General features: G+C 38.3%; 1 protein-coding gene across 2 annotated transcripts in view; it reads left to right on the top strand.

Annotated features, from left to right (window-relative positions):
• Positions 1-5,856: 5,856 nt before the first annotated feature.
• aatkb (apoptosis-associated tyrosine kinase b) overlaps positions 5,857-22,443 on the top strand; it is a 49,787-nt gene continuing 33,200 nt past the window's right edge. Inside the window, exon 1 of one of the 2 annotated variants that reach the window (XM_058406886.1) lies at positions 5,857-6,090. In XM_058406886.1, coding sequence (XP_058262869.1) covers positions 6,009-6,090 — 82 coding nt within the window. In that variant the 5' untranslated portion in view covers positions 5,857-6,008. Of the gene's footprint in view, positions 6,091-9,465; positions 9,617-22,443 lie in introns of those variants that run through there. The other variant, XM_058406887.1, reaches the window with a different exon arrangement.

The raw sequence follows: 22,443 nt of genomic DNA, 5'->3' as shown, positions 1-22,443 counted from the left end.
TAAATTACAAGTCTAATAATTTTCAATTAGATAGATAGATAGATAGATAGATAGATAGATAGATAGATAGATAGATAGATAGATAGATAGATACTTTATTCATCCTAATGGGAAATTTACAACTTCCTGCAGTATCCACAAACAAAGGTAATAAGGTGATAAATAAAAATAACCCCAAGAAATACTAAATACTAGAAATTCAAAGGTACAAGAGATAATAAGGTAATTTACATAATCCAGGTATCTGCAAATCTGAGTGTATTGCAAACATACACACTTCCTTCCACTCATACTTGAGTAACACCTGCTGTCTCACTAGTTTAGAGAGACTTCTTTAGGGAAATTCTTTGGTGGAAAAAAGGTTTACAGCTTTACAATTATATCAAAATACTGGATCTAAAGAAAGACACAAAGCTGTTGTGTTTAAGAACCTTCCCGGCTGTGTATACCTTCAGGAAGCTGCAGCACACAGCTCCACAGCGGACCGCATGGCATGGGGTTAGGGTTGCCTGGAGATTACTCTAGAGATTTAAAGTGCTTAATTGTTTGATCCTGTCTAATTATTTGGTGTCAGCACAATTCCCTGTTAACTGCTCCCTGGTGGATGCTTTACTTGGCCTGGCTGAAGATGTTAGATTGGTTGTGCAGTGCGCTATTGATATTTATAGCATCACATACACCCGGGGTCAATTAGGCTCCGTTTACTTATCCAGTATTTTGTAACATAGAGGGCAAACATGTAATTATTATTTTGTTTTAAATATACATTTCTGTATATTCTTTTCATCCATCTATCTATTAATATACCATCTATACAGCCATCCGTTTAACTACCTATCTGTCTATACATCTATGCATCCACCTGTTTAACCATCTATACATCCATATCTTTCTCTGTCCGTCTGCTGTCCTCCACCATCCATCCATCCATTTTTCTATCTGTCTAACTACTTGTCTGTCTTCTGCCTGTCTGTTTTCCTATCCATCTGTCTGTCTATCAGTCTATGAATCCATCTGATTAAATGAACTTAATCTATCCATCCATGTTTTTGTCCACCTTTTAAGATCAATCCATCAGTCTCTAGCAACCTATACATTCATCTGCTATCTATCCATTAATCTGCCTGTACAGCTATCCATCTATGCATCCATTTATTTATTCATCCACCATCCAGTCATTTCTCCAACCATCCATCCACCTCCTCCATCCATTTATCTGTCTGCTTATTTACCTCTCTATCTTCTTCCTGCCTGTCTTCCTATCTGTGTCTGTTTATCCATCTGTGCATCCACTTATTTATTTATGCACCATTCATCCATCCATCCATCCATCCATCCATCCATTCATTTAACTGTATGTCTATCTACCTGTCTATCTTCTGCGTTCCTGTCTTCCTATCTGTACCTGTCTATGCCTTTGTATGTGTGTGTTAGTGTGTGTTTGTGTGTGTGTGTGTGTATGTGTGTGTGTGTGTGTGTATTAAGGTCATTGAAGCTAATTTCTAAACTGCTTTCCGAAGAGCAGCACTATCTTTGGTTTGGGGGAAAATGTAATTTCCTGTGCTATTTGGTCACCACAATAATAACCCTTACATGTCCGAGGTTTATAGAAGAAACAAGTGCAGATTAAAATGCTAGGATTGACGTCTGCACTTCTGCTCACCGACCTCAGAATTCAGTGCCTTCATAACTTATTGAAATTTATATAATGCAAATGTCTAATCATGGAAGAGTCTATTACCTCCAACCATTCCTGATTTTATAATAGAAACACCAGATACAATCACATCTAAGCCCATTCACATGAAATGGACCTGCAAAACATTGTTGGGAGCAGCCGTAATGAGTTTGTTCACATTGTACTGTCTCTGATTGCACACTTGCCTATGAGAGAGGGAGAGCTAATCCTGGCTGCATCAGAGCTCACTGTGCTGTACAATAAATCTGTTTTCTGAAATATTGAAAAATAGTTTTTTTTGTATAGGTACAAAGAATTTAGTTAATGAAACCAACTGCACCAGTGCTCTAATAATTTATCCAACCCTAAAACTGGCCTACTGCAGCATGCAATTTTACTGTACGTCTTCATAAAACAATACCAGTAGTATTTGGCGCTTTAATCTACTCACCAGAACCACAAATAATTCTAGCAGAAAACTACAGGTTTTAATAGAATTATGATCTTATAATGAGAAAATGCCTTGAGCATGAATTTATGGCCATGCAAAGGAGGACTGACAGAAACCCCATTAATGCTGATAAGTATACTTGCTTTAACAAGTATCATGTGTTAACTGCAAAACTGAAATTGAATTCTGGTCTGCAGATCTGATGGAGATGGGATAGAGGGCACATTTTCCTGTGGTCTAGCTTAAATAAAATAAATAAACACAATCCTGAATCCATTCTGTAGTATGTAATTAAAAAGAAAATACATGCAAAAGTGTCAAGGTCACTTACTCACAAGAATACAGTTATTTTACATATAAAAATGTTTTTTCAGTCCTCAATGAAGTGTGACTTCTCCTACATATACAAATGCACATATTCACAGTGAAATACACTATATTGGCAAACGTTTTTGGACACCCCTCCAAATCATTGAATTCAGGTGTTGCTTTTCAGGGGTTGGGCTCAGCCCCTTAGTTCCAGTGAAAGGAACTTTTAATGCTTCAGCATACCAAGACATTTTGGACAATTTCATGCTCCCAACTTTATGGGAACAGTTTGGGGATGACCCCTTCCTGTTCCAACATGACTGCACACCAGTGCACAAAGCAAGGTCCATAAAGACATGAATGAGCGAGTTTGGTGTGGAGGAACTTGATTGACCTGAGCCCTGACCTCAACCCGATAGAACACCTTTGGGAGTGGAGACTGCGAGACAAGCCTTCTCATCCAACATCAGTGCCTGATCTCACAAATGTGCTTCTCGAGGAATGGTCAAAAATTCCCATAAGCACACTCCTAAACCTTGTAGAAAGCCTTCCCAGAAGAGCCGAAGCTGTTATAGCTGCAAAGGGTGGACCAACTCCATATTACATTCATGTACATGTAAAGGCAGACATTCCAAAACTTTTGGCAATATAGTGTATTTTAACATATTCTTTCTCTGAAATGAAAAATTTCCTAAATACATTACTCTTATCACGTTAAAAAAGAGAGAGAAATCCTGTGTGGGACAACTACATAAATATAGAAGTGTAATATTAGTAGGTGTTTTGCTTGTATCAAGTCTAAAAGGTGGAGCAGTGTAGTCCTATTGTCATATCACTGTTCATGCAGATACTTTTCACATGCTGTGGAAATGATATAGACATGGGTGAATGCTACAAAAAAAAGCATTTAAGAAGGGATTAGTTTTTTTCTTCACAATTTATTTTTTCCAGCAAAGATGTAAGCAGTGCTTATTATAGTAAATTCCAACAATTCTGGCAGTTTAGATGACAATTTTTCATGAAGCTAAACTCTTCTAGAAGCTTTAAGCTCTAAATTAAACTGACATTTGGCATTTAGGATAAACGAAGGTCACTAGTCATTTCAGTCCATCTGAATGTGCCACCTGCAGCCATTTAAATGCAAATAGCATGAGAATTGTGTGTGTGTGTGTGAGAGAGAGAGAGAGAGAGAGAGAGACAGAGAGTGATGGCTGGAGCACAGGGCAAAAGAGAGATAGATCAACAGAGGAGCACGGAGTACCTCGTCTACACTCAAGTCTCTTACGGTGTTTCCACGGCAACCCTAAACGCATGACATGGTGAATCAGAGAAACCAAATACTTGACATTTCAGCTTCATCTCTGAAGTAATGTCACACAGGGGGCAAGTACTGGGCTAATAAAACCTCTGCTGATGATCTCCAGAGATCAATAGAGCTCAGGGGAGATAACCTATCATGTGTTTGTGGGGTGTGTGTGTGAATATCTGGAGCAGAAAAATCCAAATATTTTAGTCAGAAAATGTTTTTTGTTTAACAATAAATGTAACATTATGCCAGACATGTTGCTTGTTGGTGCCAACTAGTTAAAATGCAATTAAGCTATTTTGTTAAATGGTTTGTTTAGGTTACTACAAACTTATGAGTTTTTTTCCAGCAAGACACATTTTAGCATAAAAGCCACGATGCATTTTAAAAGAGCGAGGCAAATTGCCGGGGAATAAAAAACAAAAAAACAAATTTGAACACTAGCATGGAAAGGCAGTACAGTACTCTCTTTATTCACAGGATATCAGCAACTGATGCAGACTTGCAAATGGTAAGCTGTACATTCATATTATGTACATTTAGAGACGATAGCTCATCTTTGTCCATGTATAATTTGTGACAATATGGTGGTACAGTGTGAAGCATTGCAACTTGTGTTTGATCCTGAGTGCCTGGGCTACTGACTGTGCAGAGTTTTGCATGTTCTTCCTGTGTTTCTGTGGTTTCTTATGGTTCTCTGGTTTTCTCCCACTGTCTAGAAGATACATAAATGAATGAATGAATGAATGAATGAATGAATGAATAAATGAATGAATGAATTTGTGTTAGTAGTCCATCTTGTCCAGCATCTGACTTGTCAATGATTCGCAACCCAGCAGTAATAGAGAGGTATTTAAAAACCCAGCAATTTTGCTCCACTTACAACATACCTCTTCAGGGAACCTTTAGAGGTTTGTCTGAATGTTTGAGATCTAATTCCCCTTAAAACCAGAAATGTCTTCCTTCCTACATTCATCTTTAGTAATCACTTTATCTTCATATGGAAATCACACCTATCCTGGTGTTAATGATGCATGATGAGACCCCAGGTGGGATACCAGGCCATTGCAGGGCACCATTCACACAATCACTCACAGGACAGGAGATTTTTGGACAGGAGAACCTGGAGAAAAATATGCAAAACTCCAGGTAAACAGTAAGCTGAGCTCAGGATCGAACTGTGGCTGTAGCTGCACTACTGCATTACCATGCCTAAGTGAATACAAAATCACATAAACTCAGTTATAACTTAATTTGTTTCACTTAAATGAATTTAGCAGACTGATTAGATAGATATTTGGTGTGCTATATGTGGTTTAGGTCTGTCTCGGCGGTACTGTGAGACGATATGGTTATGTGAATCCTGATGGATCCAAGAGTGTATTTTACCACAGCGACTTATTTACAAATACCTAAAGCCTTAATGAGGTGGCTCAGATTCATCATGTGAATATGAACCTTTAAATAGGTCCTGTCTGTTTAGCATTTACGTGAATCACTGCGTTGAGCATCAGACTGAACTGGTGTGAAAGAAAACATTCTGCCCTGCACGTACGCTTTCTGACTTACGTGTGCGTGAAATGTTAGCGTCATTTCTGTGGCTGAAAGCTTCTTCCAGCAGGGTTTGTGGCGCATCGTCCCCTCCCCCATCAGCTTCATTCCAGCGCAAAGCAGCGGCAGAGAAGGATGGAGCTCTGTTTCAGCACTGGACAGCTCCATCTTACAGCTTAATTAGCTCCATCAGCTCCATCCAAACACCATAAACTAAATCGTGAATAGGTTATTTTAACCACATCGTATATATATATATATATACACACTCACACACTCTGACCTGGATGTGGTGTGTCTTGCATATTGCCTCTTTTCTCTCTGCAGCTTTTCGGATAGTGATTGCTGTCATTTGCTGATATTTGACTGGATTGATCCCCTGAGCGTGTTGTTGGAAGGAAATGGTTCATCGGCTCTGCTCTTCGTTTGGTGCAACGAAAATATTCACATCCAGGCTAATGTGGAGCATCGGGGGGAAAAATCAACGGCCTGCCGTGATGAGCATTCACACCACGCACTGATGAGTCGCTCCGAGCTGCTGGCGGAAATCGTCCAAGCGCATCTGGTCGTTTGTAAGCTTCTAACATGTGCGGAGGTCCAGAGAGCCTTTTCGCACCAAAGAAAACAGCACTAATTCCCGCAAGACGACTCTAATTTATCTGGGACACATCCGTTTTAATGCAAAACCCAGCAGCATCTTCGGGATCGAGAGGATGCCCGCTACTCTTGCACTCCTGATCATGTCCGCGTCGTATTTCAACCCTGGCTTTGCTCTAAGCTCGCATTTTGATTCAGGTGAGTCTTACTCCTCTCATTTTCCTCTGTCAAAATGCAACACACACACAACATGTTGTGACTTGTTCGTACGGATAACAGCTTTTTTTTAATGTTGCATCTCTACATCTATACTCAAATCAAAATGCGCTTTAGCTGCAGGGAATGCGGAGATCTTTAAAAAAAACCCACACTGGTTTGTTATTGCGGGATTTGCAACGTTGCTGATAATATCAGTCAAACTGACTGTCTTCGAAAACCTCTGCCATTTTTCTTCTGTACAGTTGGTCAGATGAGAAAGAAAAGAAGGGGAGAATACCTCCTCATTAAGAACAGTCAACGATTCAGAGCTGTTTTTGGTCACATAGAGGTAAACACTTCAACCTAGAATAACTGACTGAATTCTAGAATAACTGACTGACATGCACCAGCAACACACGGGTAATATTACCAGTGTTAATGCTTCATTAGCATTAACATTTGATGTATTAGCCAAACCGACAATACGATTATGTGCCGATAAACAAAATAAGTAATATTAACAAAATTATATCACTGATCAGCCATACCATTAAAACCACTGACAGGGGAAGAGAATAAGATCGATTATCTTGTTACAATGGCACCTGTCAAACTGTGGGATTTATTAAGCAGCATGTAAACAGTTGAAGTTGATGTGTTGGAAGCAGGAGAAATCGGCAAGCATAAGGATGTGAGAGACTCTGACAAAGGACAAATTGTGAAGGCTAGATGACTGGGTCAGAGCAAATTGAAAAAAGGTGAATACTGGCTATGCCAGAAAGGTTTCAGAACACACAGCAAATTACAGCTTGTGGAGGCAGTGTGATGCTCTGGCCAATGATCTGTTGGGAAACCTTAGGTCCTGCCATTTATGTGGATGATACTTTGAGACATACCACCCACCTAAACATTGCTGCAGGCCAAGTACACGCTTTCATGGTAACAGTATTTCTCTTTCAGCACAAAATGTGGCCTGCCACATTGCAAAAATTGCTCAGTAATGGTTTGAATAACACGACAAACCCCAAATCTCAATCTAATTGAACATCTATGGCACAAACAAATCTGATCTAAGGAGGCTCCACCTCACAACTTCCATGACTTAAAGGATCTGCTGATAATGTTTTGGTCCCAGATACCACAGTACAGGTCTTGTCTTCAGGAGTCCATGCCTTAACAGGTCAGAGCTGTTTTGGAGGCACAAGTGGAGCCTACACAATATTAGGCAGGTGGTTTTAATATTCATGCTGAGCAAACCAAAAGATCAAATGCCCCAACTGCTCAATTTTGGAAAGGTTTGCAGAAATTCTTTTCATTAAATATTTTTCATCCTGTCTAATAGAAAGCAGTTGTAAGGAAAGGTAGCATTCTGAACAACAAATTAATCAAATTAATTAGCATGATAGTGTTCAGCACTGTTTTTTTTCAAAAACATTATTTCATTTAGTTCTGGTCAGCAAAGCAATCCTCAGTTGTGCATTTTGTAGCCATTTTATATTTTGAAGTTATTAACATGATAGGTATGACAGCAGAGGTATAAGGAACATATTTACAACAGTACTGGTTTACACAGCCAAAGGGTTTTCAGTACAGCCAGGTCTACTTGGTAGAGAAACTGAAGTTGCTGTAAAACAAATCCAGAAGAAGGTGTGTGAAATTTTTAGATAGTTACCGCTGGACACAAAAGAGATTAAATCTGACATGATTGGAAGAAAACAAATGAATGGGTAGACAGTAATGGACAGAAATTCAATGTAATCTGCATTTTGAAAGAGTCACCGGTGAGGTAATCATCTCGTCGTATACCATGACTAACCCCAACACAGACAAAAACCTACTCTGAACCTCTTCTCCCAACTCCCTCTGTTCTTTTTAACTATCTAGGGAAAATCTTTTAGCTGAGTACTACCATTAATCTGTCAAATTAGACAGCTAATGTCATCTCTATCAGAAATTCCTTTCACACTTTTCACATTTCAAACATTGAGAATTTCTTCCAACATCATCAAATATTTACTCGGGTCCCCAATCCTTCCAAAGCAGCTAAAATAGTGGGAGCAGCACAGCTTGATTTTAGGGGGCAAAGCAAGTCACCTGACACATATTCTCCAGAAACTCTCTGTATGTCTGCATTGCAGCAGCCCATTACAGCTATTTTCTGGTTTGACCCAGTAACACTCAGTGTCTTGCTGGGTTGACAAGGGGAATTCTAAGTGAAAGTGATGACAAGTAATTTAGTTTTGGACCCCTGCAGTCACAATACCAAGGAACAAATGTATGGAGGTAAGATGCAGAACCCTTCTTCCCCTTCCTGCTGTTTTAATCATGACGTGTCAGACATGATGTCAAATCTCACTTGTCTGTCAGTCTGGAGCAGCTGAATGGCATGACATGAATATGATGAGACTGAGAATTGATGGAGGAGAGATACAGGTCATAGTCACTGAAGGTTCTCAATCACAGAGTGTAGCCTGGAAAAAACAAACAAAAAAACCCATTTGTTTGTCAGTGAAAGATATCCTTTAGTTAACTTCTCTTTTGATTTATTATTCTTTATGATCGCATTTTCTTTTTATATTTAGGGATGGACAACTGCACTTCCTCTTTATTGTTGTTCATGATAGGACTCTTATTGTTAGTAAGCTTACTAACAATCTGTTGTATAAGAAGTCCTTTGTGACTCCCTTGCCTTCCCATTTTCTTCTTGGTTTTCTTTTTTAATCGCATTCATTCTTTTACTCCGAGTCAATAGTAGGGGCCTGACCTTTTCCACGGCCACTACGTGCTTGGATATGAGTAAAAGGGATCAGTCATGACATGTTGCAGAATACCTGCAGTAACCTGTTCAAGGGCAAACCAACAAAGACACGGCTGCATTCTGCCTGTTATAGACAGAATAGTCTAGACTGATGATCAGTTCAGCCAAGGCATGCCTCTTTATGTGCAACAGAAGGAAGTTTGAAACCAATCATTGCCAATGGTAACTCAGACAGACATTTCACACAGTTTCATTTTGGAAAATAAGTTCAGAAAGAACCATTTCAGTGGTTCATTTACAACTGAGAATTGTTCAATTATTGTGTCTTTAATTGTATCTATTTTATGTGGAAATCACAAGGATTGTGTCAGAGAGAGTGCCATATTGTTCACTCAGTATGATTGTGCATGATTGATGATAATACTCATTACATCACTGCTCAAGAGAAGGGACTAATGGGTACTTACTGGCATGCTTGGCAAGCTCCTGTCTCAGCTTTCTGAGCTCAGATTTCTTTTTGGGCAATTGTTCAGATAGCGTCTGGCCTCCCCCTCATATAGGAGGAGCTTATCCAGTGTATCTGCGTGAGCTTAAATCAGTATGTTTGACTGTGTCTTTGCCAACCCGTGAGACTGATCCTGCAATTAACACGGCACATACTTGGCTTACTTTTGGAATGTCATGGTTTCAACTGTATTACTCAAACTGACCAACTGCTTATGGATTTGGTTTGAAAGAAATCATTGGATGTGGGATCGTTTTTACTGGGTAAGAGAAGATTTCTTATTGTGTTCAGTATACAGTCTCATGTTTGACAAGGACACTTTTCTAAGATGAGGCATAACACGAACAATGTAAACAAAGGTGGATCAGGGCATAGGAAAAGGAGATGGCAATGGAGCAGGGCCAGGAGGGAAAGGCAAAATAAGGGCAGAGGATGTTTGTGTGTGACCTCTGAGTAAAGCAACCAGCATACTAGATTAGACTAGGTTAGTATGGAGCAATCTGATTCATGTAGACTTGACATACTCTAAAATGGCACTACTTACTGGTAACCTTTTCATTCGTAGTAGCATTTCTTTGTAATACAGCAACCAGCATCTCTTAATGCTTAATTTTCTATGTTGCCTGGTTTATCATCTCTCTAAGCCATAATCCACATCCATGCCAGTGTGTCCTGTATTATTCCATTATGAAGAGTTAAAATATCAAATTAAATTAGAATATATAGTTCAAGTAAAGTTAATAAAGCTTGTTTCCCTGCTGATATCATCTTGTTATTGCTATTAAGGATCGAAATGTATCAAGCTGCTTTGCAGGCCTACATGCGTGTTATGAAGCTATTTTGTGTGTAAGTGTGTTCACAGAGTGAAAGTGACAGAGTGTGTGGGAGTGTACAGAGGATAGTAGAGGATAATCATTTCAGAAAACAAGAAGAGAGCAGCTGGAGAAAAACATGCCAGTACCCTCTCTCTCTCTCTCTCTCTCTCTCTCTCACTCTTCTTCTTTTTATGTGTCTTAATCATATTTTATCATGAATAATTCAGTATTTAGATCTACCATCCATCAAATCTTTAATGAATATTTATTCAAAGAACTTTTGTTTTTGATGATGAAATCTTAATCATAGATATCTAACAGTGAAACATGAGCTTTTTCAGTAGGAAGCACTATTTGCCTCCCTCTCTCTCTCTCTCTGTGTGTTTGTGTGTGTGTGTATGTATTTGCTCTTTGTATGCTCATCATTAGAAAGTAAGTTTTAATGAGCTGCAGTTATGTGAGGAACTATTATTATTTTAGTTTCTATTTTACCATCAGAGCCGGAAAAATTCACTTTGGCACTAGCTACTTAGCTTGTTATTAGACCCAGTACAACTACTGCATATTGTATCCAACAGAAAAAAAGCACTCTACATAAAATAACCATTATTCATGTCTTAAATGTTTTCTTACTCTATCTTAAATTAGTTTATTAAAATAGCTCTTCCTTCCCATGTTGTGTTTCTAATATGGAAGGGCAAGGACTCATTATAGTAAATCACTTTAGCCAAATGTCGTCATGTTAAAAAACATTAAGCAGCAATTTTCATCTTTTGGCTTTTTGTCATTTCGTATATCAAAAAATGAAGGTTTTACTTTTCAGTCTGTGTCTTGTGAATATGCAAGAAGCTCACTATTACATCCTTCTAAACTATTGCTCATCCACTGTTCTGAAGCATATCAGTGCTAATGATAATGTTTGTCTGACGACACTTGACTCTTTTCTCCCAGTCAGTACATTATCTATTTCAGACTCAGGCAGCTCCACAAAACTCCTGAGTCATAGCTCTTGCACTGCACCTAATTGTATCTAATGCAAAAGTAGTTCTGGTCTTATGACACATACCTGATTATTGTGAAACATGCTGTATGCATGTGCTTAATATGCTTCTTTCTGTCTCCATAACTTATAAAATTATACGGTATAAAATTACATGTCATACATTTATTCAGTTAAGGGATATGTCTCCTGTGCTAATCATTCCTGAAAAATAAAAGTGACAGATAAACAAAAAAAACAAGTCCCATCCCCTTGTGAGGGCACACGCGCGCACACACACACAGACACACACACATACACACACACACACACACACACACTTTAGAGATGCTGAGAGAACAGATTGTAAATACAAGGGGAGTTTGGCTTGAGGTATAATAGATACCCATAACACTAAATCTGTTCAAATGCATACTTATTGTGTGCCATCTGGCTACACTGCAAGCCACAGAGGTGTCTTTGTAGCATTTCATGTCCAATAAGGCATTGCCATTTCACTTCATGGCACCTGTGCTGCTGCCATTTTAAAAACAAAGAGCTTCATTGTCTGAGTAAACAACACCCTGAGAAATAGTTAGGAAATAATTTCTAGATGAAATGTGGTTAAGTATAATAGTGTAAAACCTGGGATTCAAGTCTTGCTGTCGAAAAACTTCTACCTAGAAATCTATCATAATGACAAATCATGATGTTTGACCCAAGACCCAAGAACTATAAATAGATCAGGTTAAACAAGTCCACCTTTAACCTGATTAGAAAAACACCCTCAGAACTGTAGAGCATTTGTAATGGAAGACTACTGCAGCGTTTACCGGCAACGCAAGGAGAAAAAAAAACACTTAGCCGTGAATGAGTCTCGGGACTAACAATAGGTGTGCCTCAAATGAGTGACGTACTCAGGATGGGATATTCCATTTCAACAGATCAGCCAGATATGCTGGAGTTATTGCTCTCGGAATTATTTTATGTCATGAGAAGTGCTTTACAGTCAGTGTGTAACTGAATAGTCAGTCAGTGTAAATAAAATAAGACTAAGTTAATATGATTTGACTTTATTTATGGTGACGCAGGCTGCAGAAATCATATTATATAGATGTTATAAAAGCATTTTCTTTTAAAGCACACATGATACAGATCTTTTTGCTGCCCACACTATCCAGTAGTTTACAGTCCATTGTGCAGTGTTCGCCATTCTGTGAATTTTCACACAGTTGTGTATTTGCACTTTTTGTTGTGTTATGTGTTGCACTGTGAGCAACGACATTTGTATCAGTAAATAAAAGCTAAACACAAAAATGACAACAAATTTTAACAGTATGATCACCTGCTTAATATTGTGTTGGTCCCCCTTTTGCTCTGACCCGTCGAGGCATGGACTCCACTAGATCCCTGAAGGTGTGCTGTGGTATCTGCCATCAAGATGTTAGTAGCAGATCCTTTAAGTCCTATAAGTTGTGAGTTGGGGCCTCCATGGATTGGACTTGTCACAGCCCACAGATGCTCGATTGGATTGAGCTCTAGGAAATTTGTAGTCAACAGCTTACACTCGTTGTTGTGCTCATCAATCCATTCCTGAACCATTTTTGCTTTGTGGCACAGTGCCACCTTCTTCCATTGCTCCGTGGTCCAGTTCTGAAGCTCATGTGCCTATTGTTGGTGCTTATGGCTTTGCACAGGGGTCAGCATGGGCACACAACAAACTGTGATGTACTGTGTGTTCTGAAACCTTTCTATCAGAACCAGCAATCACTTCTTCAACAATTTGAGCAACAGTAGCTCGTCTGTTCTAACACATCAACTTTGAGGACGAAATGTTCACTTCGTGCCTAATATATCCCGCCCACTAACAGGTGCCATGATGATCATCAGTGTTATTCACTTCACCTCTCAGTGCTCATAATGTTATGGCTGATCGGTGTATAAAACACATACACACAAATAATGGAGCAATCATTACGCCTTAGTCTTTATTGTATATTTTATTTAATGAGCTAAGCAATCATCAAAGTCTAGGATGAATTCAGTAGTCTTATTACAGGCAGATTTTGTACCCAAGGTCAGTGTTTCTCTCTCATAAGCTAGGGAGACATGTCCTAAAGAACATTTTGTAATAACCTTCTCTACAATATTCACACACACACACACTTGCTTCATCACACCTTAGGGCTACTCATCTAGCTACCATCATCACTACTCCTTCTTCTGGAATGTTTTTGGGAGGTCGGACACAACCGGAGATCCTGGAGAGAAAAAAAACGGCTCAGCATCACACCAGGGTCCTTGGAGCTGTGAGGCAGCAATACTACACACTGCACCACCCTCCTCTAATCTGTGAAACAATGCATCTTTATTGCTAATTAAAAGCATCACAGTCATTACATGAATAGCCTTAAAGCATGTCCAACTAAAAAGCTCTGAATAAAATTTATACATGGGCTTCATTAATGGGTTTGGCTCTTTGTCTCCCTCGTTTAGACAAAACAGAAAAAGGGTAATTAAGCAAAGTCTGCTTAATGCGAGGTGAAATTCAGTGGCTATAGAACAGACAGAATAGTCAGGGCTTTAAATAGTGGTTTCCTGCCTGCTGAAGTGGTCAATCATTCACTTAATGAAACATTAGTGTAGAAAAAGTGAATCTTGATGATGCTAGAGTTTGGACTTGCCACTGTAAAGCAGGGTAATGAATCACTGACCACACAAAACAGCTTTGCCTTGAAGCCGAGAGATGCCACACTGAGCAGACAAGCCAAATGAACCTGTCAGACTAACTGCAAGTGCTTGGCAGGTGAACGCAGGTTAAATAAGAATTGGCAAGGTGAGCGTGTGTGCCTAGTAGTGGGGGGCTGGTGGGTTGGGCAGAGAGGGAGAGATAGTGTGAATAGACTTTTAACAGGAACCATGCTATCAGATTTAATACTGTTGTGTGCGTTATTAAAAAGGTGTGAGACTGAAATAGTGTCATTGTGATCGCACAGCAGATGCTGGTTGCTCTGTATCCATAGAAACAGTGGTACCTTGTAAAGTTCTTTGCTGATGCATACATATCTCATGTAATACCACCTCCCTGAATCAGCAACAATTCAATATAATACAATATAAATCAGTGGCACAGGTTTTAAATAATAAATGGGTTAGAATACAGCGAACATTTGTATTGTATATATGCAGTAGAGCTGGTAGCAGTGAGAGCGAGGAACAGTGCTACAGACTGAAGCAGAATAAAAACACAAGTGTCAGGTTGCATAATCCTTTCCCTGGAACTCCAGTCTCCTGCAGCGCCCACAAAACCATTTCATCTTTCCTCGAAATGTGCAGTATGGATTAAGATTGCTTATTGTGCAAATATTTCAGTTTCTTATTTGCATGCTCTAAAAAAACCCCATCATTTATTCATTCATCTTCAGTCACCACAGTGCAGAGAGCCCTGAGCCAATCACACACACAGACACGGTATACATTTTAATACACAAAGCCAGTGTTGTAGGATTTATTTCACTTTTAGGTAGGAATGTACCTGACCAATCATGTGAGTAATATTTAGTTTTATCCAACAAGTAAACAGCAATTCAGTGTTTTCTCAGGATATAGCCTTTCTCAGGATTAGCCCATTCAGAAACTGAATGAAAACACGAGCAGTTAAATGCCAAATATATTCTTTAAATTGATGTCAGAAATCCAAACGTTTTTTCTTTCTTTATCACTTCCCCTCCTACCTAAACTATGCAGATTTAAACATTTTTTGGACATTGTTTTCAAGAGGCTGAAACCGTGACTATATTTTTTTGCTGAAAACAGGACAACATTAATAATGACATAGCCACAAACAATATTTATTCAAAAGCTTATTACACTTGTGTTATGTTATATGCTATTATTTAGCAGATTTTAGACTAATTCTGTAATAGGGAGGTGAGAGTTGATGATGGTCATCCAGCATAGAGTTTAGCAGCATGTTTAGAGTTACTTTGTTCCAATATGTTCAATCCAGCTGAACCACATTATGATTACATGCTAAAAAAATTCCTGTCCACTGCTCCTTCTCTACTGAAAATATATATAGAGACAGAGAGAGCTTGGGGCAGCAAAAATATTCTTCTAATAGTCCTCCATCAGCACGTGATACATCGGCTTATATCTGTCAAATAGCAGCATTTCTTTTATAATCGCTGGTCACTCAAAGAGGTGAAAGGTATTTCACTAGAATTTAAAATGTACAGAGTTGTGAACATTGACTTTATTTAAAAGACTAACATTCATGATATACATTTTGGGGATCTGCCACACCTGCCCCTATGGATGAACTGCCACTGCCCAACAATAATGAGATGGGAACATACTCTGGCCCTGTACTCTTTGACAGATTAAAAAGCTGAGCATTTGAGACTTCTTACTCCTTTCATCCCAAACGCTGACTAGTCTATGTTAAATGGGAAACCTGGAGTAAAGCAGCCTAGCAATGCTATTGTTTTTCATGGTGAGGACGAAAACACACGACAGAAATAATAATCAAAGTACTTAAATCATATTTCTGTAATAATTACATGATTTATAAAAATCAATCTTAGCCAAGTTAAACAATCAGAAGCAATCAGGCAGCATATTAAAGCACTATATTAAAAAAAAAATAATAATAAAAAGCATCGATTAGATAGGGAGCTAGGGAGGACAATTTATCACCACCAAATGAATCAGATAACAAACACAGACACACACAAACACACAAAATCTGTGTGCTGTGCAGTTCTAGCTTACTGCAGCAGTTTCATTTCTCTCCTGCGAACATGCTGCTGCACATTTGTTGTCGATCTGAAAATTGCCCAGAAACCTTTCCAAACCCTTTCAGACACTACTAATGGACCCGCAAATGCTTGAACAGCCCTGACCCTTCCAAAAGCATGAGGCGTATCCTATAAATAACAGCATATTTATAAAATCCTGCATGTCTCCATGGTAACTCCTGCTTGGTATCCGTGTCTCTGTGTGTTCGTACTGAAGCACTCGACTCCACATTCATAATCACCTTGCTCTCATCAATAACCATGGAAACAGGGTCGACTGTGACTCATGGCTGGAACAGCAGGGCCCTTAGGCCGAGCTCTTAAGGACAGACGTTCATGACCGCGAGTCCAGCAGCAGTTATTTGAAAGCAAAATCTGAAGTGTTTGTTTGTTTGTTTGTTTGTTTGTTGGGAGAATATCAAACATCTTGCATATTTAAAATTCCTAGCATGAAACCTTATTAGCAGAAAAATGTTCACAAACGGGTGCACAATAAAAAGTGAAAAATGATTAAGATTTAATCTAGAGGCAACACTTTCCTGCTTTTGAAAGCTATTTGCTAATGAAAAAGCGATCATTTGCTGTTTCCTATAATGTGTGTTGTATGTGTTGTGATAAGAAGCTGTTTGCACCATTTTTTACCAACCTCCAGCAAATCACATGAATATTTAAAACTAAATATTTATACCATACGCAGCTGCAATATTGGATAACTGTAGGGATGTTGATCCATCTCTCTTTTCAAAGGACTGTACACGTGGCAGTCACCGCATACAGCTGACTAGCATTACATGTATTCTTTCATATGCATATTACCTTAAAATATAACAAGAATCAAAAATTTGTATAGTTTACTGTACAGCTCTGGGGGAAAAAAAAGAGACCACTGCAAAATAATCAGTTTCTTATGTTTTTTTTCTTACAGGTTCATGTATTGGTGAGATGAAGAGTTTTATTTCATTTTTTGTGAACTGATGACAATATTTCTCCTAAATTCAAAATATAACTCTTGTTATTTAGAGTGTATATTTAAAGGAAATGAAAACACATCAAAATAACCCAAGATCATGCAGTATTATTTTGCAGAGCTTTAATAACTCAAATAAAACAAAATGCAAATAATTTGTAAAGAAATTGTGTTAATGCTTTGGCTAAATAATGTTAAGAAATCAGTATTTGGTGGAATAACCCTGATTTGCAGGCATTTTGGCTCCATGCTCTCCACCAGTTTTTCACATTGCTGTTGGGGAACTTTATACCACTCTTTTTGCAAAAAAGCAAACAGCTCAGCTTTGCTTGATGGTTTGTGACCATCCATCTTCCTCTTGATGACATTCCAGAGGTTTTCAATAGGGTTCAAATCTGGAGATTGGGCAGTGCTCTCTTATTTTTTTCCAGAGATGTAATTACTGTCGATCAAAAATATTAAAATATGGTACTTCCAAATAAATACTGCAATAATCCAAGTTGGGGTGGTGTGAGGAAAAGCGTGGAGTGTGTTATTGTGCTCATACAACAGTGATTTGTCAACGATTACCAGTTTTGAATTATTAGTGAATAGCACAACATACTCATTCAATGTGAGACAAGTCATTTCCCTTTATTGCTTACATTACAGGACTAGGGCTATCTTTTTCTCTCTCAACATTAAAATAAGAAGATTTATCTTGTCATCAAACAAGAAAGCATAAACACTTCTCACCAGAAGACTCTCCTGTGTCAGGAAACTTGCTGTCTGTTACAAAACGCTGACCTCAAGACCCCCCCCCCCTTTTATACAAACGTTACATAAACATATTTTAACAGAAAAAATAGATTTTTCTTTGTTTAACACAATCATAATTAACGTTAGATTTTGGTCGAATATCTGCCAAAGAAGCTTGTGGGAATGAGATGAACAATGATGCATTAGCACATTAATACGAATATGTTACAGACACAAACGAATGCTTCTAATTAGTGAATCATATATGCAGTATAAAAACAAATGAACATACGTGGTATATTATTTGTAGCATTACTGTACATTGTCCTTATTCTTTCCACCTCTAGTTCAAGAAAGATCCTTGAACTCTGGAAGAGAGAAACAGACTTAGACAAAAAAGGAAAGTCATATAAATAGATATTTAGAGAAAAGCATGGGATATAGGGATATGTCGGAGACAGTCTTGCTATTTCGCTATTGATTTTGCACTTCGACTTTCCATAAGAGATGCTCTGTGTATCTGAAAAAGGGAGTAAGTCATAACAACAGCAAGCAGACAGAGGGAGGAAGCAGAAGAGGTATTCCTGTGTATAGCATTGAGTGTTAAGGGTGGATGTAATGTAGACTTTATTGATTAAAATGCACTCCCTCTGTGTGAGATATGTGAGTGTGTGTGTGTGTAGGGCTGGGAGATATGACAATTTAATTGTGATACATTCTGTTAATATGCTTTTCTAAGATACTGTGGAGACTCTAAATGAAATTTACTCTATTAATAATTACAAACTGACTGGAAGTTGGATTTTTTCAGTGACATAGCTGTCTTTTGTAACTTTAGGCAGGAAAACCCACACTGTATATTCATAAAGGCAAATCCTTAAAAAAACCCCAACCAAGACATGCTCATTTGCTAAAATGTAAATGTAGTTAATCTCTAGATAGGGGAAAAGTGAACGTGAGAGCATATTACATAGTTGTGACAGATAATAAATCTATTTAATGTAATAACTGGATGTATACTAGAGATGAAATTTTCTACACTTCGCATCAACTTCGCAGCATTTTTTTTACTCGATGTCTTTAGCCTATTGGAAACAGCTACTGAAACATGAGACAGTGTTTTAATGCTTTGTCACATCAGAAATCAAAGCTAAGCGATCATGGGTGTCACAGAAGGTGACAGCATTGACTTCACGCTTCATTTGCCGTCATTATCTCATCAATTTTCTACTCTTCATTTATTGATTTCAGTGTTAAACAGAAACAGCTCAGCCTGTGGACCTCCAGGCAGAGGAAAGAGCAACCAACAGCCAGCACTGTAACATCCAAAACGTGGTCTTCACTATGATTCATGCTCATGTAGCACCGAGGTGCCAAGAGGAGTCTGACATTAATCTGAGTGTGTGTTCGTGTGACCTTTCCAAATACAGCTAAGCTAAACCAACATAGTTCCCCTGTGGTTCTTGTTGACTCATTCACTTACAGCAATGCCAGAGGAGACTGCTCATCTGTTGTGTTATTCATTCTAAGCTGTTATCTCTTAGCCCTGAGCAGAGTTTTTAGGACTAGATATATGGTCCATTAAAAAAACTCTTTATAAATCTCACTGTACACACAAACAGCTTGACCCAAATGCCCAGTTCCACTCAAAAATTCCCTTTAACTACCGAAACATAATGGCCATGCGACAAAATTCATTACACCGGCACTAGTGTTCCTCTGCCAAGAACACTTTATTAGTAATCACCTGACTGCGTTTGTGTGAGAAACAAAACCACCGGTGTATAGTAATTACAGGCCTAAATACTGTTTATCTTTCCACTAGAAACACAATGATGCTTATGCTGCATCAATTCAAATAGTATGGTCTAGAGGAACAAATTATTACCAAATAGAAATTGTGGAAAGGAGAATGTGACAATAGTATTAGAAAATACATAAACATTACAGCACTTTTACTTTCATTAATCGTTTAATCCTGGTCAAGGTTACAGTGGATCCAGAACCGATGCTAGAAATACTGGGTGTGAGGTGGAATCATACCCCAGATGGGACATTCATAAACTCATTCACACCTATGGGTAGGTTATCTTAGTCACTCTACCTACTTGCATGTTTTTTGGGCAGTTGGAGGAAAACAGGAAAGTGAATAGGGGCTATTTGTATTTGTTTTCTGGTGTTTGTTTGATGATACTGTTGTACATTTATTGACCTAGGTCCCATTCATGACTATACAATCCTGTGCATAACAATTATACATTTCTGCACTTTTACTTGTATAGTTCCATACTGGCTTTATGCAACTGAGCATGCAAACAACTGTGGATTGGAAGGAGAAATGCTGTAGAGTTCAAGAAAGATTTGCGACCTGTTTACTGAATGGATCGTTTCTTAGATCAGTGACAAAATCCCTCACGAATATCTCCATTTAAAAGTAATACCTTTACACCACAATGCTGCTGAATTCTCAGATTTGATTGGTCAGCTGTACCTGCAGCTCCGACAATAGTTTCAGCAGCAAGATATAGATCAGTGTGTTTGTTTTAAAACATTAACTCATTTACAGCAGCTTCACGTACAAGTACGTGCCACTGGTACTTTAGGTGTTTCATGACCTCTTTTTTTAGTGGAAGAGCAAGAAAAATATGCAAAGCCTGCAAATATAGAAGTAGTTTGTCAGAATTGCGAAAAAAAAAAAAAATGCTGAAACCTACATCGTTATACTATATACTCTGAAAACAATGCTTAGAGGAAAAAAATGTTTAATTAACCCTAACTAAAACTATTCCAGTGGTCTCAAGAAGGTGGAATCTGTATGTGTTGTGTGATTATGTTTCTCATTAACTTCTAATAAACAGAGCATAATTAAGCAGTGAAAATGAGAGCGGTTTGCTCAGGTGTACGTTAAAAATCACAAAGACAGTGCAGGACAGACATTAAGCTGGTGAAATGATTTTCAATTAGACAAAAAGCACAGTCTAGTCTCAGAGGATGATGTCTTTAGTTTCTGGAGGAGTTATACAATCCCTGTGTCAGGCATTGCAAAAGGACAACGGCTTCTATGTTCGTAAAGCCACTGCTCTGTATTATGAGTGATAAAAAGAGAAAGATGCAGGCCTGGGCTGGTTCACTGTTTACATATTTAAAATCCAGTGCTGCAGTCTATAGATATATTTATGTGTACATGAGCGTTTTATATGCACAGCCATGCATGATTACACTATTCGTTGCCCACTGGCTCTCCTTCTGGTCTGTGCCCTTTTGCTAACTTGAATCAGAGGCATAGAGCTTCAGTCATTGAGACTGCTTATAGCTTACCTGCCTTACAAGCTATACATGCTTCAAACTGATTTACATCCATTTATCTCAGTTTATAACAACAATTTTTGACTTTCGACAGTAGGATAGAATACGCTCATTTTAATACAGTGTATTGTTAAGGTAATGATAAATTAATTAATTACACAGTCTTTCGGAGGTAAGCTTTCCGCTTTCTCAGCAAGCTTTTGTTGTTGTTATTTTTTTTTAGGTATTTAATACATTAACACTAACTAGAATATAAAAGAGGCAGGTAGACAAACAACTGTTTATAGGCATCATGGTGTATGTAATAAAAGTTTCCTCCCACTACAGTTAATATGCAATTCATCAATCAATTAAAAATTGTTAGCAAACCGCTGAGGTATTAAAGGAATAAAACATGTAAATTAGGCTGTTACACTAAACTAATCCATTTCTAATCCACAGCCTGAAGCACACCATCCCACTGCAGATTATTTCCATATAACAGCAGTCTCTGCACTAATAGCTTATGAAAAATCTCTTGTTTGTAGAACAGAGACCATGTTTTTTTGTTTTTTTTTATGCAGAGTTTAATGCGTGCAAAATATTTACAGATTCAAGTCCATACACATAGTAATTCACACCGATCAGGCATAACTTTATAAGCACTGTCAGGTGAAGTGAATAACAAGGGCAGTCAAGGCTCATCGATGGACGTGGGGAATGAAGGCTAGCCCGCATGGTCCGATCGAACAGATGAGCTACTGTTGCTCAAATTGTGCATGGTTCTGATAGATAGGTGTCAGAATACACAGTACATGACAGATCAGGGCTGTTTTGGCAGCAAAAGGGGGACCAACACAATATTAGGCAGGTGCTTGTAATGTTATGCCTGATCAGAGTACTTAAAAACATTCTTACATACACATCCCTTCTGATATTCCGTCAATAGAGTTATTGAAGCTAAACTACCTCAAGTTTAGAACCCTTATGGTACTTCAGTTGTCCCTTAAATGTTCCAGGTTGAACACTACAACAGATTGTTTATTTATTGGCTTCTGGGGAAACCCTTAAAGGTTCTATGTAGACTAATACAACAGTGCTAGTTTTTACCTATTTGTCTCTGGAGAGCCATTAAAATCTCTATATAGAACCTTGTGAGTGCTTCCACATTAACCCTTGAAGAACTCTCTCTTTTTTTTCTCTCAAAGGGTACAATGTACTCCTGAAGCACTTCTGTATGCATGTGTATAAAAGCTTTGCCCTTCAATGTGTCTGGAGAGCATCCTTCCTCCTGGCTAAGAAAATCACTTTCCTTGTCTCACTATGGCAACGAGGCAGCATGTGGCTGATTCTAAATGTAGACATTAACAGTACATGCTGAGCTGATCTAGAGTTGTTGTTGTTGTTTTTTTTCTTTGACACAGTATGTGGTTGGAAAGGACATTTTAAAACTCAAAGGTTGGCTTTCAATGTGGGTACACACAGACTACAGGTATTTTTCTCTAGC

The sequence above is a fragment of the Hemibagrus wyckioides genome, linkage group LG13, assembly GCF_019097595.1.
Source record: "Hemibagrus wyckioides isolate EC202008001 linkage group LG13, SWU_Hwy_1.0, whole genome shotgun sequence".
Taxonomy (NCBI): Eukaryota; Metazoa; Chordata; class Actinopteri; order Siluriformes; family Bagridae; genus Hemibagrus; species Hemibagrus wyckioides.
The sequence above is the reverse complement of the archived record's forward strand: the minus strand, read 5'-3'. Positions and strand labels throughout refer to the sequence as shown.